Source organism: Phoenix dactylifera, chromosome 6 (genome assembly GCF_051530095.1).
Source record: "Phoenix dactylifera cultivar Ajwa chromosome 6, Ajwa_hap1_PhDact_Kaust_v1.1, whole genome shotgun sequence".
Taxonomy (NCBI): domain Eukaryota; kingdom Viridiplantae; phylum Streptophyta; class Magnoliopsida; order Arecales; family Arecaceae; genus Phoenix; species Phoenix dactylifera.
This window is the reverse complement of record NC_143195.1, coordinates 6,528,657-6,547,275: the sequence shown is the minus strand read 5'-3', so window position 1 is coordinate 6,547,275 and position 18,619 is coordinate 6,528,657. Positions and strand designations below refer to the sequence as shown.

The following is an 18,619-nucleotide window of genomic DNA, read 5'->3' as shown; positions in this document are numbered from 1 at the left end:
TTTAAAATTAATCATGGGAATGGGTAGCTAAGTTAGCTTTCACATAATTGGAGTCACAGTAAGATTGTAATAACCCCCAATTTTTTTTTTTATATATAAAAAGGGATAGAATAGTCCTTTAAAATTGATATAAGGGGTAAAATTGGAAGAAATCAAAAGATAATGGCATAGTTGTAGATGCATTGAAGTGGTAAGGGTAAAATTGGAAGGAATCAAAAGTTAATGGCATAACGGTAGATATGTTGAAGTGTTAGGGGCAAAATGGGAATTTAATAATATTAAACAAAAGGGTGAATAGTATCTTGATGTGATTTAATTGGAGGGTTTGCTGTAGCTTTGGAATGAAACCGAGAGACAGAGAGGGGGGGGTTCTCAGACGGCAACAGAGAGGAAAAAAAAAAGAAGGAGAGGAAAGGAAAGGAAGAAAGGAAGAGGAAGAAGAAGAAGAAAAAGAAAAGGAAGGAGATCCCGGTTGCGCTGCCAGTTGAAGGAAAAAACGTAGATCTCCTTCCCCTCTACGCAAGGACCTCGATTTCCAAAAAGAAAAAGGTAAATATCCATCCCTATCTAGTTTTTTGATGACATTAGGCTATACAAAGGGTGGATATAGTCTAGAGGGGTCGGATAAGGGTTGTAGAGGTGGTTAAAAGAAGAAGAATCGGATTTTGACAAATTTTTCCGGCACTACGGAAAAACTGTGTCGAAGTCCCAACTTCGGCAAATTATTTAGGGGGTCAAACGGCCTCCGATGATGATGCATGTTATCTCTTTGGAATCCTCTGTGAGTGTAGAATGTTAGGTAAAAATTTCATCAAATTTGGAGTCCTGAAAGTGGATCAAAACCGGGATGAAGTAACCCACTGTCAGTTCGGGTTACTGTTTATCCGGGTGGAAAATAGGGGATTTCATGCTATAATAGGGTATTAAGCCTAGATCAAGCTAAAAGGGACCTTGTACTCATGCAAGGGAGTCCCTAATACATATAAATGATGAGTTAATTAATAGAAAAAGAAAAAGAGAAAGAAAAGAAAAGATTTAGGGAACGGGGGAGTTGAATTAATTAAAGTCCCCTATATTATAATTGGCACGTAGATTATAGCCCTTGATACAAAACTAAATGTATTGTAAATGCATGTCACAGTTGGGCAAGAAGCTAGGGAACAAGAGGAAGAAGTTCCCCACTGCCAGCTGTAGATTTTTGGAGGCGTATCAGGGCTGTGCCAGATTGACAGGTGAGTGGGAGTCATGTACTTTGCACCATGAGCATCCTTAATTCATTTTCATGAATGTTGCCAAGTGTGACTTGATTCCACCTGAGCTTATTGATTAATTGTTATAGTAGATTCCTCTATAATCTTGATTCTCTATGCTTGATTATTCTGTACATGCATTTGAGGGAACATTGAGAGGAATTACGAGGGGTTGATGAGTAATCAAATTGATTCCGAATTGTGAAATGATTTCTTTTGTAAATTGATTTCATTTCCTATATTTCAAAGACTTATGAGTGGCAGCCTTGATTATACTCCTTTATGAGTAGTTAAATTTGATCTGAATTGTGAAATGACTTCTTTTGTAAATTGATTCCATTTCCTCTATTTCAAAGATTTGTAGAGCCCATTTCAGTGGTATATTGAGTTGCATTGCACACCCTTGACCCCTCACTCCCAACCCTAATGTTAGTTTATGATTGGGTCGGAGTCGAGTGAGTGGTAGTCTTAATTATGCTCCTTTTTAGTAGAGTATTGGGAGGGTGCATTATGGCATTTATGCATGGCTTGGCAGTATCTGCAGGACACCTATAGTCGATGGGGTTGAACATCGGCCTTTGTGCACATAGTAGCCTTCTGGGTGGGCGAAGCCCAGTCCCTTCCTAGGGGGGGACACGGCCCTAGGCGTAGGATCGGCCGGTCCTACGACTTATATTCTGCTTGCCGCCGGGCATAGTAAGACCCCGCGAGGTGCAGTATGGCTTTCCGCGGATGTAGAATTCCCGCGAGGTGCCGTTTAGTATGTAGATGTGAGATGGATTTCTGTTCTGGATACTGGCCAGCATTTATATGATCAGTGTGGTGTCTTATCCTGCATATGCATGTGACAGTAGGGAGTTGTTGCTGGTTCGCCTGGGGCGTAAAACCCACCTCCCGATAGCTGTCTAGCATTTATGTTATCAGTATGGTGTCTTATCCTGCATATGCATGTGACAGTAGGGAGTTGTTGCTGGTTCGCCTGGGGCGTAAAACCCACCTTCCGACAGCTGTCTAGTGATGATTTACATATTGGTGTGGTGTCATATTCGATGTATGCATATGGCAGTAGGGAGTTGTTGCTGGTTCGCCTGGGGCGTAAAACCCACCTCCCGATAGCTGTCTTGTTGATGATTCAGCCTATTGACACCTGATTTATATGATTCAGTACTATGACCTGTTGAACATATTCATGAGTAGCATATATGTTGACTTGATTATTCCATATATGCTTTAGATGAGTTGATATTGATTGTGGTAATATTGATGATTTACTCCATATTCTTTATGTTGAGTTCATGTTCATCTTGTTATTGATCTTGAGATTTCATCTCGAGCCATGATTATATTCTGTCTCATGTGCATAGTACTCTCTACTCCACTCACTGAGTATTTATATACTCACTCCCCAGTTTGGTGTTTTTGATTGCAGGGCAGGTATTGTATAGAGAGGAGCAGGATTAGTGATTGCCTGTTAGCTGTGCCGCTCCATAGTATAGTATAATGTAGATAGAGGTTTATACCCTTTTGGTGTATTATAAACCTTCTGTTGTATATAGTGTATAGTTACAGTCATAGATCCTGTTGTGGATATGGGTTGACCATGGATGGATTGGGAAGCATGTATATATATATGTGTGTGCAGATCAGTTGTGTGCCTGTGATAATGTATTGCTATATATTGTCCAGGTTTATTATGTGACAGATTATGTGATTACTGCTCTGACAGGTAGTGTGTTATATGTATTGAGATAATCCTGACAGGTCACCATAGGAAAGGTGATCATTTTGTGCATGCATCATGCCAAAATTTTTCAGAATTTATGGATGATTGATAGGTAGTAGGGTTCTACGTGGTGGCTGGTGGCCTTATGCCTACCCGCACCCTAGGACCGTCGCGACGGCCCGCCGGGAACGGGGCGGGGGTCGTGACAAAGATCAATAATGACGTTTTAAATAACAAATAAATAAAAATAATAGCAATAATAATAATAATAATAATAATAATAATAATAATAAAAGAAAATTTATATATATATTTAAATACATATAATGTGATGAAATGGATAATGATTAATACTATATTTTGATAGGTGACGATGAGTGATAGCGAGAATGAAGTTCTGGCTAACTATAAAAGAAAAGGAGTAGAAGCATCAACCCAAAAAGCTACCAACGTGCCAGCTAGGCCAGCCCCAGACACTGTAGCCACTCAGGCAGATCTAGCTGGGGTATGCCAAGTGGTGGCACAGCTTCTTCAGCAGCAGCAGCAGATGCAGCTCTCCTTCCGACCTGTGTTGTCCACTGATACCTATTATGAGAAATTTCGGAGGCTGCATCCTCCAATGTTTGAGGGAGGGGCTGATTACTTGGCTGCTGAGGCTAGGATTCGGGAGATAGAGAAGATGTATGATGCCCTACAATTTTCCAAGGAGGTTAAGGTCAAATTGGCGGTTCCTATGCTCAGAGGAAACGCCAAGTTCTGGTGGATAGCTATGAAGGCTGCTGTTCAAGGAAATGGAGAACAACTGACATGGGAGGAATTCAAAGATAAATTTTACAATCAGTACTTCCCTCAGTCAATGAGATTGGTGAAGCAAAATGAATTTTTGGCCCTGAAACAGACCGAGAATATGACAGTATTGGAATATGCTAGCAAGTTCAATGAATTGGGCAGGTTTTGTCCTCAGTTTATGGAGGAAGAGATAAGTAAAGCTAATAGGTTTGAACAGGGTCTGAGATATGGGATCAGGTCTAGATTGGCCGTTTTGATTTTCACAAGTTACCAGGATGTATTGGAAAGGGCTTTAAAATTGGAAGCCGAATTGAAGAGATCAGAAAAAGAAAGGGATGACCAGAAGAGACCCAAGATGATATAAAGTCTGAGTGATAGGCCACGGAACCCTGAAAGTAATACAAATAAGAAGAAGAGGTTTGAGGCCTGTACCTACTGTGGCAAAACTCATGGGGGGCCTTGTTTTAAGAAGATGGGAGTCTGCTTCATTTGTGGTCAACATGGACATTTCGCACGGGACTGTCCAAATAAAAAGAAGAATGATTTGGAATCTACTAAATCGAAAGCTCAGTTTTTGCATTGATTCAGTAGAATGCTGGTACAAATGACCAAATAGTGACAAATATCATCCTAGATAATGCCATGAAGGCCAGGTGTCAATTAATTGTAAATCTTTCGACACCTTTTGTATCTTTTAGGTTTCTAACTCTCTATAATGCACATTATAAGAATTGAACCAGTCTTTATGTGATGTCGTCTCCCCTAAGAAAGCTATTCTTATAGATGTTATGTTTAAGAAATTTATCACTTCAACGAGAAAGTTGGAGTTAATTGTTAAGCCTTAGAAATGTCGGGCTCGATCAAATTTGCGCAGCGGAAGCTTGGTGGAATGTTAGATAAAAGATTAAGTACCTTCATTTGTTTAGAAATTAAAATATGTAAAATTTCGAGGACGAAATTTCTTTTAAGGAGGGAAGAATATAAGTATTGGGCCCAGATGGGTCAACCTAGACCATAGTCGGCCCATCTTGGGATTTAAACTAAGGTAGCTTCGGGAAGAAAGAGAAGCCAGGAGGTTATAACCACCCAACAGTCACTGATACTATGGATCTCCCTTCTCTCTCTTCCTGAAGAAGGCTATAAAACCCACAGACTCCTGCTCACTGAGGGACTCCATCGCTTACCTTTCCTCCACCTTTCACTCCCTTCTCTATTACAAAGGAAGCGGATCGGGAGTGACGCCGTCGGAGTAGGAGGCTGAGGCGCCGGGGGAAGTGATTAAGCTACCGAAAGAGCTGCTCGGCTCCTCCTCGGAGCAAGGTAAAACCTTAAACCCCTCTCCCCCTCATGATTTGTATCCTGTTTAGCTTAGATCTAATCTAGCCATGAGATAAAAACAGAGGTAGAAAGAAATAAAACAAAAGAGAAATGGAAGAAGAGAAGGGAGGGGGAAGACTCAACCTATGGTATTCGGCCACTGAGTCGGCGTTGGCACGATCGGCCATAGTTGTGACCTCAAGCTCCATTTCTCCCACCGAGGAAGGAGGAGAAGAGGAGAGGTCAAGGATGAAGAAAAGAAAAAGTCCGGTGAAGGTGGTCCTAGATCCGGTAGTTGAGAACTTTGGAGAGGGAGGATCGGGGCGACTGAGGCTTTCCTTCCTCTCGACGGTGCCCGAGCTTCCATCTTCCCCACCAGAGATGGAGGAAAGGAGCGGCCAGCCGGGCCGCGGCTGCTGCCGGTCGGACCACGGCCGCCGCTGGTTGGCCGCAGCACCGCCGGCTTCGGGTTGACCTTCTCCCGAGCTCAACCCCCTTGCCTCATGGGAGGAGAGGAGAAGAGGAGGAGGAGGGGATCGGGAAGGGAAGAAGAAAGGAGAAGAAGGTTCGGGAAGGGAGGAGAAGAAAGAAAAGAAAAAGAAGAAAAGAAAAGAAAAGAAAAGAAAAGAAAAAAGGAAAAGAAAAGAAGAAAGGAAAATAAAATAAAAATTGATGTGGGTCGAATTGGGCCTGATTCCGGCGGTGGGCTTCAAATGAACCGAGCTTTAAAGGCCCCAGGCTGGACTGGGCTTTGTCTGAGCCCAATATTCTTAAACCCAGAATTAATTGAGTCAGATCTGAACCAATATGTAATTGACCTAGACTTGAACCAGAAATGGAATCAAATCCGAACCAGAAAGTAGATTAGGCCAGAACCAGAAATTGAATTGGGCCATGGGCCTGACCCAGAAATTGAACTAGGTTATGGACCCGAAAATGAAATTGAGTCCTAGGGTTGGGCTGCAAATGACTTTAAGATTATAAATAAATAGAAATTAAATGTGTAAGTGACATGTAATTTAATGATCTTGCTAGGTATTGGAGAATTGGTATTTGGAGAGCAAATTAAGGTAAGTAACATGTCTTAATTTTATTGTGGATCATGTATCATGTTTTATAAGATGAACACGTATTATTTATGCAATTTGAATTGCGTATATGAATTGTGGGAAAAGTAAGTAACCCTGATATAACCTTATGTATTATCAAATACTTGCGACTATTTGATTATGAAATTGTATATGATTATTTATATTTCACAAAATTAGAATCAAGCATATGTTAGCAAATGATTACATGATTTTGGATCATGATTATTATTATAGTATATACACATGATTATGATGTTGTAGAAAGATGCATAGAAAAAAATAAAGTTTTCAGCATGATTATGAGTTTTATTTAGCATGATGCCATTATTCACTTTCCAATGTACCTATGAGAAAAGATTTTATGAAAAGCATGATATGTTTTAAAGAACTCTCAGTTTGCTATGTACGACCCCCGCCAGTGGGTAACAGTAACTAAGCATACGACCCCAGCCAGTGGGTAAAAGCAACTTGGCTTTACGACCCCCGCCAGTGGGTAATAGTAACTGGAAGAAGACCCTGCCAACGGGAAACAATAGTTGGCAAAAATTATGGCCCTCGCCAGCGGGTTACAGTAGCTCGGCATACGACCCTAGCCAGCGGGTTATAGTTGCTCGGCATACGGCCCTCGCCAGCGGATGATAATAGCTTGGCTTAGACCTTGCCAACGGGGAATAATAGTTAGTAAAGATTATGGTCCTGTCACGGGTAATAATAGTGACCATAGCTGTACTATCATCTGAGAGTACGGATTTTAAAGCATGAATAATGATGAGTACGGATTTCAAAGCATGAATAATGATGAGCACGGATTTCAAAGCATGAATAATGATGAGCACGGATTTCAAAGCATGAATAATGATGAGTACAGATTTCAAAGCATGAATAATGATGAGCATGAATTTCAAAGCATGAATAATGACGAGTACGGATCTCAAAGCATGGGATAATGATAAAAGTTTTATAATGCATAGCCATGTTTATGATGTTGCATAAATGGACATGCATAGTTTTATGACTGGTTTGTTATATGAAATGCTTACTTTGTTACAACTGTTAGTTTCTTAAATTAATGCACTAGTATGAGAAAATATTATGATTGATCAGATAAGATTATGCATGGTTGCTTACTGAGCTTTATAGCTCATACCCATTTATTTATGTTCTTACAGATGAATAGAAGATGCTAGGAACGAGGAGCGTGACATGCTTCAGGGTTATGGGGAAAAGAAAATGACACATTAAATGTTTCTATTTTTAGATGCTTTGTAATCAATCTTTTATTGATGAAACATTTGTTAACATTCAAGAAAGAAATTGTTCATAATTGATTTAAAGTTTTAAAGTGGCTGCGTGTTATTGCGGGTAAGGGTTCGCAATAGCACGGCCGTGTCATGAACCGAATTTGGGGCGTGACAGCTCCCGCATCACTTATACACATATATATCATTGCATAGGCTACAAAACTTCAACACATAATTTTTTGTTTTTATTTGATTTTAGTGATGTAAATTATAAGCTAAGTTGTGTGGATCTCCAAATTAAACAATTTATTATTGATTTTTGAATCATTAGATAATTTTATCAAACACGTAACATTAAGCATTGATTAACTAAGTATTTACTTGGCAAAAAAACTCATTAATTAACATATCACTATAACAAAAACAATTTAACATAGTATCATTAATGTAATGAGTTTATTATAATAATAAGAATATGAACTATATATATACTTATAATAATTACATATGTCCGTATCAATGACATCAGGCATGTCACCGCAATCTCGCATGTTGAAAAGTCACCCAAAAGCCAGGAGGGACAAAACCTAGAAAAAAAAATCGCACCATCTCACCATCGAAGGGGAAAACCACATCAACCGCATGGAAAGCAAACTGGCCTCTCCCTCCACCTTCGCACCATCACCATTCTATCACTTCTCAGCCTATGAGCTGTACCAAATCACTTCTAGCTCTCCCTCCTCATCATGGAATGCCCACCACCCAACTGGTGCCGGAACAAAGAAAAAAAGAAACGTTCATTCCACCGTATCGTCCATTGTCAGAAGAAAAGGATAATTCCATCTGCCAGCTATTCTTCCTTAACTATGAGATACAAAATAATATACAATAATTTTATTCAGGTATGATATGATATCTCCAAGAGATAAAGAGATAAAATATTCAAATGAGATGGTCAGAGGAACATGGAAGAGCTGCATCCCACTCCAGAGCAATGGACGCAATAATATATTGTTGCATGGGAGTCTCATACAAAACTCAGAGAGATGGGCACAGTAATATAATTTTACATGCGAATCTCATACAAAACAAAAGCTCTCATGGTTCCACTTCATCTGCTATAAGGAAGTCTCATGGTTCCACTTCAACTGCTAAAAGAAGTCAGGAAATATATATGAAATACACCTTGGTTTGTTCCTGAAGTGTAATAAGTTTTGTAGTAGACTCACATGGGAGCCTCTTGCCCAAGGCATCCCAAGGGAATCCTTCCCCTTGCCGGTCATAATGTGGACTTTGTTTTCGGTTTAAAGTTTCAACCTTCTATTCTTGTGGGTGGGTGAGATATGATTGCCACATGACCCTTCCCAATTATTAAGGGTGTTTGGACTGGAGTCATTGTTTCATCCCTTGGGACTTTTCCCTTTGCTTTCAATGGACGACAAGCATTTAGGAAGGATGGCTAAAAGATTACTTTGGTGGGCCCCTTGCAAGGCCTAAATTTCACCAAACCTTTGTCCCAAAGTTGCCATACTTCACCGTTCCACTAATGTCCTTGGATCTTGCCCAGGCCATCGCCGGTAGCACTCGCCAGGGCTCTCAATTTTAAGCACATCTTAATTCCAATCTAAAGCACATGAAATAATCTAAGTTTTACAAAATTTCGCAGCCATTATCTTCGTCTTCATTCATTTTAGATTAGCCTCTACTTATGCTATGGAAGTGTCGATTTTTCCCTTTAAGGCTGGTCATCCATAGACAACGTGAGCATTGTTTAAAGAAGTAGGATAATTGTTCCTTGGTTTATTATTATGATTAGTTAAGATATAAATGTCTTTCTGACTTTCTTCAAAAAATTTTTACAAGATGGATCTTTCTGACCTTAACTCTTCAACGCAAGCTTGATGCATGATCTAAAAGACGAGACCTAATAATAAGCCATGCGCTTTCCGTATTATGTTCATGATTTATCATGAAATGAATAGACGTAGACCTAATAATAAGCCTAGCACAATTGAGCCCACCTGGCTGAGCTCTTATGTTGAGTAATGTCCAGCCCCATTCAGCATTAGGCGTAAATGTAAAGGCCTGAACTGGATTTATATAGTTGCAAATACTATATAATAATTATTAGTTCTAATGCCATGCTAAATATTTATCCAGTCCATCTTCGAAAGACCCATGAGCATGCAACCATGCCCAAGATTTCCTTCTATGTCACTCCTACCTATCATTCACCAGTGCTGCAGGACTCATGCTTATATTACTCTCCATGCATCATGGAGTGCTGTGCGTGGTGCTCGCGAGTGATACGTGGGCAACTGCGCACAAATAATTCAGTGCACAGCCAGGCTTTCTAGACTTCCTTTTCAATCCCTGCATGCTTGCTAGACTCAATTTGGAAAGGGCCATGCTTCAAGCAGCTGCGATCATCAATCCCCATTCATTGGAGAGTCTGTGATGGTGATGAATTTAGAGTTAGCCCAGATTGTGAACATCTACTGCTGCAGGACATTGACAAAAAAGTATGTTACTTTTGTAAGGCAAATAGGACTACGGATTAGGTTTGCATCCTAAAGTAAAAGATTGCCACCCAGATATTCAAGATAGAATTGTGTAACAGCCGGATACTATCATAACAGCCGGATCAAATCGTCGACTCCAGTATGTTACTTTCAAGGGTATAGATGTCATCTCATAAAATTGAATGTTTTAACACCATTTTTTGATATTTAACAATAAGGATATTATTATTATTGTTGTTGTTGTTGTTGTTGTTGTTGTTGTTGTTGTTAGTATTATTATTATTTTCGGAAAAAAAGTGGAGAACAACCGAAACACAATTTAGATTGCACTAGATCATGTCAGACTGAGTCAAGTTGATTTGAGCAAGATTTATGTTTTGAATGGGAAATTACAGTTTATCATGAATCTTGAGTATGAATTTTGGTTTTGAACTGGAGCACCACTATCTAAATTGCCTTAGGTTTGGGGGTCCGGTTTGCCTTGCCCAAGCCTTCAACCCATGCCCAATCAACATCAAAGTGATTTTTTTTTTCCCCCAAGCCTATGTGGGGTGACCCTTTTGAATTGTATTTTCCCCCATATATGGCTATTACTGAAACAATTCCTTTATATTATGTTATTGTTTACACAATTGTGAAACAGGATTTTCTATGGAAAAAAAAATTGCACTTGTGATTGTTTATTGAAAAAAGTAATTTCCAGATCTGCAATAATTATTTATATGTGTGCATTCTGCTAACATCCCTTGAGTGGTGAACCTAATTGCCAAGAGAAGAATGAGAAAATAGAAAGCCATCATTAAGGTAGTGGACTTTCTACTTTTTGATGCTGACAAGTTCCAAGAATGATATTCTATATATACACAAGATTTTAAATAGAAAAATCATCTTTGATCCCTATATGAAATGTGAATCTCTGGAGAAAGGATCAAGGGCTCAGTCCCCAATATTAGTTCTGGTGTTGGAAGATGGAAGCCAGCAAAACAGCACATGATCATTAAAATACTACTAATGGAATTATTGAAATATCTTTGAATTAAATGGTTCTTTCAAATTAAGCCATTAAATCATTAAGGAGTATTTTAATATTCATGAATTCCTAATTTGTTCATTAGTTAGTGACTACTTAGTTGATAAACACTTGAGAATTGCAGTATTATGATGGTATACATTCTCATCGGAAATGGTACTTTGGCTATTTTTATTGCTCTAGATCAATTTTTTTTTCTCAAAATCTATGCTCTAGATTGGGATTAATACAGATGATCGCCAATATGAGACATGGCTGGAGTTGGCCATAATGGGGCCTTGTCCTTGGTGTGTCTTCATGGTTATTGTTGGAAGTGATTGTCTCACCCTATTAAACATTCTGAGATGGGGGGAGCCCATCCCTTCAAGTTCGCACATCATCATCGCAGACATAACCTTATGAAAGACTTCATGGATCTACAAGTTCAGCATTTATATGGAGAGGCTAGTTGGGTAGCTGATTGGATTCCTAACCATGCTAGGACCTTGGAAAGATTACACCTGAAGATCTTTCTTTTTTGCATTCTTTTGATGTATCCGGGGGGATGTACTATAAGAATGTAACTATGGATGTTGTAGTCCTCTTTAATCAAAAATAGGAAAAAAAAAAAGAGGGGAATAGTCCCCATGAGCTTGTTACTTGTCAAACACTATAAGATATGAAAGGTCTCGAGAGAAAGAAGAATTCAAATCATTCAAATCCGAAAAAAGCCACACTGAAAGAAGAGGAAGAAACCAAAAGTCAAGGAGCTAACGCTATTAATTATTCTTTGCTTCTTTCTAATCTAAACTACTCTCTCTTATACGTATGTGTATGTTGTATCAGAACACACAAATCTCAGCTGTACATTTCTATATTACATGAAAGTATAAATATAAAATATCTGGCTGCTCTTTGACTCACCTTGAGACCCAGAATTCAATCCATTTCAATTTTTATGGTATCAGAGCCTTATTGGTGAGTTACGGTCTTACAGAGAGCTTTATGTTGTTCTCCTTTTCAGCTATGTCAGCTTCATCCTCTCAAACCACCATTCCATATTCCAATCCCTCAAAATGCTCCCCCAAACGGGGCTTTCATCTCTATTCAAATTGACAAAAGAATATTACTTATGGAGAACTGAAATGTGGATCTGCTTGAGTCAAGATCTGACTCGATTCTTGATAGTCGTTTCCGTACTCCTAATCCAACCATTTCAGTAAGCTCTAGCGATGCTACTGTTGCAGCAACTGATAGAACTCAGGCTCCAAATCGTCTGTACGTTGCTTTGATGAGATCCAATCGGCTGCTGCGAGGATGGTTCACAGGAACATTGTCTGGGAGATGTGAAAGTTTTTTCTACAAGCCTGCATTCATTCTCTTCGAAGGAAAGACTTTCCTTCTCTTCTTGCCTTTTTCAACCAGTTCAAACGACTGGTAGATGATTTGGCAACCACTGGAAAACCAACAACAGATAAAAAGAAGAGTTTTGGTTGCTGAATGGCTTTGGCACACGCTATGAATCCTTTACTACTATGATGCTTAAGCCACATACACCACATTATCATGAACTGGTTCCCCATCAAAGCTATGAGACCATAGTTTATTTTCATGCCCCCACTCAAACCATGGCTTTCTTTGGCCAAAAATCTAAAAAAAGTCAAGCAACAAAACTCACAGAGGAGAGCAATTCTATTCTAAGGGACGAGTGCAGAACAATGTCAGAGGCCATGAACTAATGGTGGCATGGTGTTCTCAAGTGCTTCAATTGATTTATCCATGCATTTTAAGCAAATATCTTTCCACATGCTCAGGTAGCAATGACAATGTCAGACGACAGGGGGAGTGGTTCGTGTAAAGAAACCTCAAAGAATTCTATCCGAAAACAGAGGAGATGAAGAAAGAAGAACTGTTTTATTTCTTATGAATTGAATTCGAGTCAAACTTTCTTACATGGTAGGATCTATTTATAATAACTCATCAACTAAATAACTGACTAACAGAAATGCTAACAGTCTAACTGAGATTGGTTAAAACAGTTATTTGGGTAGTTCTCCCGGGTGCTTTGTTCTTGAAGTGAGGAAGCTTCTTCCAAGTCAAAGCTGAAAGCCGACTACCTGAATACATGGATACATTTCAACACTCCCCCTCAAGATGGAGAGTACAAATTTTGTACACCCATCTTGCACAACAGAGTGTGAAATCTGCTTGTCCCGAGTGCTTTAGTAAGCAGGTCAGCAAGCTGCATAGTGCCTGATACATGAAGAGTTCGGATGATTCCCAGTTGAATTTTATTACGCACTATATGACAGTCAATTTCAATATGTTTGGTTCATTCATGGAATACTGGATTTGCAGCAATGTGTAAAGCTGTCTGGTTATCACAAAGTAACAGTGCCGGTTTAGGGTGTTGAATATCCAAATCATTGAGAAGATGCAATAACCATTGAACCTCACAGCACGTAGAAGCCATGGATTGGTATTCGGCCTCAGCAGAGGATCGGGAAACAGTGTGTTGTTTCTTTGATTTCCATGAAATGAGGGAATTGCCAAGAAAAATGCAAAAACCAGTGACTGAACGGCGTGTATCCTGGCAAGCTGCCCAATCTGCATCACAAAATGCTTTCAAGTGAACCTCGGAATGTGTTAGGAAGAACAGGCCTTGTCCCGATGTGGCTTTTAAGTATCGCAATACTCTATAAGCAGCATCTAGGTGTGGCTGCCTAGGTGAATCCATGAACTGACTGAGAACCTGCATGGAGTAACTTAGATCGGGCCTTGTTATGGTGAGATACAAAAGCCTACCTATCAGCCTTCTATAAACTGTAGGATCCTCAAGCAATTGTCTTTCAAACCTACTCAATTTCAAATTCTGCATCATGGGACATTTCACAGGCTTTGAGCCGAGGTAACCAGCATCTTCCAAGACTTCTAAGGCATACTTTCGTTGGTTTATGGAGATTCCTTTAGAACTCCTGGCTATCTCAAGACCGAGGAAGAATTTCAAAGTTCCTAAATCTTTGAGCTTGAACCTTGCATCAAGAATGCTCTTGAGATCATTTATATATGAAAGATCATTCCCTGCAAGTATGATATCATCAACGTAGACAAGGATTGTAGTGTAAGAACATTCATTCGTTCTTACAAATAATGAATAGTCGGCCTTAGACTGAGTAGAACCATGAGACATGATGAAGGTAGAGAGTTTGGCAAACCATTGTCTTGAGGCTTGTTTTAATCCGTAGATGGATTTGTGTAGACGACACACCATCTTCCTTCCGTTCTCCCCTTGAAACTCATATCCTGGAGGCAAATTCATATATACTTCTTCATGCAAATCCCCATGCAAAAATGCATTGTTAACATCTAGCTGATATAAATGCCAATTTTTAATTGCTGCAACTGCTAACAAAGTCTTGACAGTAACCATCTTAGCAACTGGGGAGAAGGTGTCTTGATAATCTAGGCCGGCTTGTTGAGTATACCCTTTTGCAACTAACCTGGCTTTCTTCCTTTCTTCAGTCCCATCTGCTTTGAACTTGGTTTTATATATCCATTTACAGTCCACTGATTTCTTTCCTTCTGGCAATGGAGTGATGATCCAAGTTTGATTGTCATTCAGCGCCTTTAATTCCTTTTCCATTGTATCACACCATTCAGGATACATAGAAGCTACTGCATAGTTCTTTGGATCAACTGATGATGAAATGGATAGAGTGAAAGCATGGTGAGATGGAGAAAGCCTTGTATAGTTCAAAAAAGGTGAGATGTCATAAGGTTCTCCAGAATTTGCATTGGACCTTTGCTGATTTTGGAGTGAGTGAAGATGAGGATTTGAAGAGGCCAAACTGCAATGGTACTCTTGTAGGTAAGTAGGAGCTTGCTTAATCCTAGAAGATCTTCTAAGGTGCTGAGTAGGAGAAGGGTTGAGCAGTGGCACATTCTTTGAAATATGTGTGGGATTGAGCCTAGAAGATCTCCGAAGGGGCTGAATTTTAGCAGGCTGACTTGGCATTACTGTTGCAAGAGGGAGAGAAGGAGAAGGAGGTAAACAAACTGGCTTAAGGAGTGTGCCATCATGCGTGCCGGTGGGTGTGCCACTTGAAGCACATTCTTCAGTATATGGTGTAACAATGGTATTAGGTCTAATTGGATATGAATATTCAGGGACAACAACAGATGAGGGAAGAAATATGGTGTCACAAGATTGAATTGGCTTCTGCAATGTAGGAGAAGCAATATGTTGAAAGGAAAATTCAGATTCATGAAACACTACATCCCGAGAAACAAATGTCTGTTTAGATTGAACATCATATAGCTTATAGCCCTTTATGCCATGGGGGTAGCCAATAAAAATACATTGTCAGGCTCTTGGATCAAATTTAGACCTATTCCTTTTTAGAGTGAAGCATAACATAGGCAACCAAACACCCTTAAGTGCTTGTAAGATGGTCTTGAGGAGAATAACATCTCATAAGGGGATTTACCAGATAATTTTGGAGTTGGTATTATATTAATTAGGTACACTGCTGTTAAAACACACTCTCCCCAGAACTTCAAAGGTAAATTTGACTGAAATTGTAATGCTCTAGCTACATTAAGTATATGTTGATGCTTTCTCTCAACCACGCCATTTTGTTGAGGGGTATCAACACAACTAACTTGATGTATAATTCCTTTTGAGCTATAGAAGTCTTTCATGTCAAACTCCTTACCATTATCTGATCTAATTATCTTAATTTTGACTAAAAACTGAACCTCAATTAAAACATAAAAGGACCTAATGATGTCTCTAGTTTGTGCCTTAGATTGCATGAGGTAGACCCAAGTAGCTCTACTATAATCGTCTACAATGGTAAGAAAATATCTGGAACCATCAAGGAAAGTTGTAGAAAAAGGTCCCCATATATCCAGTGTACCAATTCAAAAGCTGAATTTGAAATATGACTACTGTGAGAAAAACTCATTCTCTGCTGTTTAGCAATAGGGCAAATGCTACAAGGGCTGTTCATGCAAACGTTTATTTCTGGAACAGATTTATTCAACATGCTAAGACGTGGGAAGGAAAGATGTCCTAATCGGTAATGCCATAGATCAAACTCATGGGAATTAACAACAGCAGATGAGCTTGATAGTGGAGAGGATTTTGACAATGAAGAGTTCAGAGTACCAACAGCAGTTTGGATTTCATTTTGTTGAAGATGATATAATCCATCTTCAAGCTTTCCTATTCCAATCGTCCTCCAATTCGATAGGTCCTGTATAAAACAGTATGCAGATATGAACATCAAACAACAATGGTTGGAAGCTATAAGTTTGCTGGCTGAAATGAGGTTGAATGAGAACTTAGGAACACAAATCACATCTGTCAATGTGAGAAACCTTGAGATTTTAACTGTTTCCACATGTGTTGCAGGTGTTCTTTCTCCGGTAGGAAGCTTCACAGTGGCATTGATGCTAGCTTTGATTGTAGAAAATTGGGAGATAGAGCATACCATGTGGTCTGTTGCTCCAGTATCTATAATCCAAGGGACACGACTTTGGTTTGAAGCAAGGATATTCATCAGACAGGCTGAATTACCTGAGAAATTGTGAATGGATGGTGACTGGGCATTTTTGGATGTCATTTGAAGGCGCCCAACCTGATTCATGGAAGGTTGTGGCACATCCTTTACAACAGCTGTCATCCCGGAAGGCTGCATTTGTGGTTGTAGAAGTATTGAGAGTATCTTTTGACACTGATCCGGAGTGATGGTGAGCTTAGAGAGATCATATGAGAGATCTGGAGCTATGACACTAGAGATCTGATTAGCTGCAGGGGTTTTTCCCTTTGTGAAGTTAAAACCAGGCGGAAAACCATGAAGTCTATAGCACTTATCCTTTGTGTGACCTGATTTTCCACAATGACTGCATATGGGTCTTTCCTTCTTGCGAAGTTGTCCCATAGCATTTTGCTTTTGAATGGGTTTCGGATTGGAAGAAGGGTGATCATTGGGAACTAACCTTTCACAGGTTTTACTGGCGAATGCAGCAATCTCAGAGCTTTGAACTGTGGTAGCGATCTCACGTTGCCTTTCTTTTTGCAGTACGAGTGCAAATACCTTGTTGACTGGCGGTAGAGGGTCCATCAATAAGATTTGCCCACGTACATTTGAGTAGGAGTCATCTAATCCCATCAAGAATTGGATGACTTGTTCTTCGGATTGGTGCTCTTGTTGTTGACGAGGTCTGAAATTCGCTAACTCTTCCTATAGTCCCTTCAAACGGGTGAAGTAGGAGATCACGCTCCCATGATTCTGGGAAAGGGTGGAAATCATCTTCTGCAATTGGTAAATCCTTGGGCCATTGCTTTGGCCGAATCTTTCTTTCAGATCGAGCCAGATTTCTCTAGCTGTTTCCATGTAGATTACACTAGTGCTCATCTCCTTTGGAATGGAATTTAGCATCCATGCGGAAACTACCATGTTGCATCTTCTCCAGGCTGCATGGTGTGGATCATTCGATGGAGGTCGGGGGATACTTCCATCAACGAATCCTTCCTTGTTCTTGACACTCAGGGCCATGATCATCGACCTGCTCCAAGTGGAATAGTTTTTCTCGTTTAAAACTAGGGAGATGAGCTGCAAACCTGTGCTGTCGCCGTGATGCAGAAAGTACGCGCTTGCCGGCACCGAACTGGTACTGCTGTGCTTAGAACTGTGCTTGTCTTCAACCATGCTTAGAACTGGCGACGGCACCAAACTGGTACTGCTGTGGGCGGAGGCAGCCATGGGAAGATGTCTTTAGAGCTCTGATACCATGTAAAGAAACCTCAAAGAATTCTATCCGAAAACAGAGGAGATGAAGAAAGAAGAACTGTTTTATTTCTTATGAATTGAATTCGAGTCAAACTTTCTGGTAGGATCTATTTATAATAACTCATCAACTAAATAACTGACTAACATAAATGCTAACAGTCTAACTGAGATTGGTTAAAACAGTTATTTGGGTAGTTCTCCCGGTGCTTTGTTCTTGAAGTGAGGAAGCTTCTTCCAGATCAAAGCTGAAAGCCCACTACCTGAATACATGGATACATTTCAACAGTTCGCAGATACAGACCCGTGTATGACTGGTGATGCTGGTAAGCTTCCTAACTTGCAGCCATATACAGGAGCTGACAATATGATGGTAGAAAATGGTGACGCTATACAAATTTCACATGTCGGAGATGCTATTCTAGATCTCGGAGGATCTCTCAGTCCCTATATTCAAAAGATGTTTTGCTAGTTCCTAACATGAAGAAAAAGCTACTGCAGTTGGACAATAACGAAACAAAAAGAAAAAAAAGGGAAAAAAAAGAACAAGAATATCTAATATTTAGGTGGTTTCGATTTATTACCCAACATCTATAAGCAGAAATGATGCAAAAGTTTTATTATAGAAAACTGGAAATTACAAAATGCAAGATTTTCTCTCAAACTCTAGCTTTTAATATATATATATATATATAGTAGGTCGATTAGGACTTGAACTGGCGTCTGCTCCACTTTGCTTCGCTCGTTTCACTCACTTTGCTTGGAAAAAAGGTTTTTTTTTTTTTTTTGTCTCTTTAGAGCTTGTAAACTCCAGATATGCTCTACAATATCCGTACAATATTATATCTTTTTAGTAATGGTTTTGTTTAAAGGAAACAAGAAC

At 39.6% G+C, this 18,619-nt stretch overlaps 1 protein-coding gene across 1 annotated transcript; it reads right to left on the bottom strand.

The window, feature by feature from the left end:
* Positions 1-13,274: 13,274 nt before the first annotated feature.
* LOC149753265 (uncharacterized) lies at positions 13,275-17,070 on the bottom strand. Its single transcript, XM_089923771.1, has 3 exons — positions 16,438-17,070; positions 15,862-16,200; positions 13,275-15,236 (listed from the first exon to the last, which is right to left on the bottom strand). Exons 1-3 carry the CDS (start codon positions 17,068-17,070, stop codon positions 13,275-13,277), a joined length of 2,934 nt encoding a protein of 977 aa, XP_089779897.1.
* Between the last annotated feature and the right edge of the window lie 1,549 nt (positions 17,071-18,619).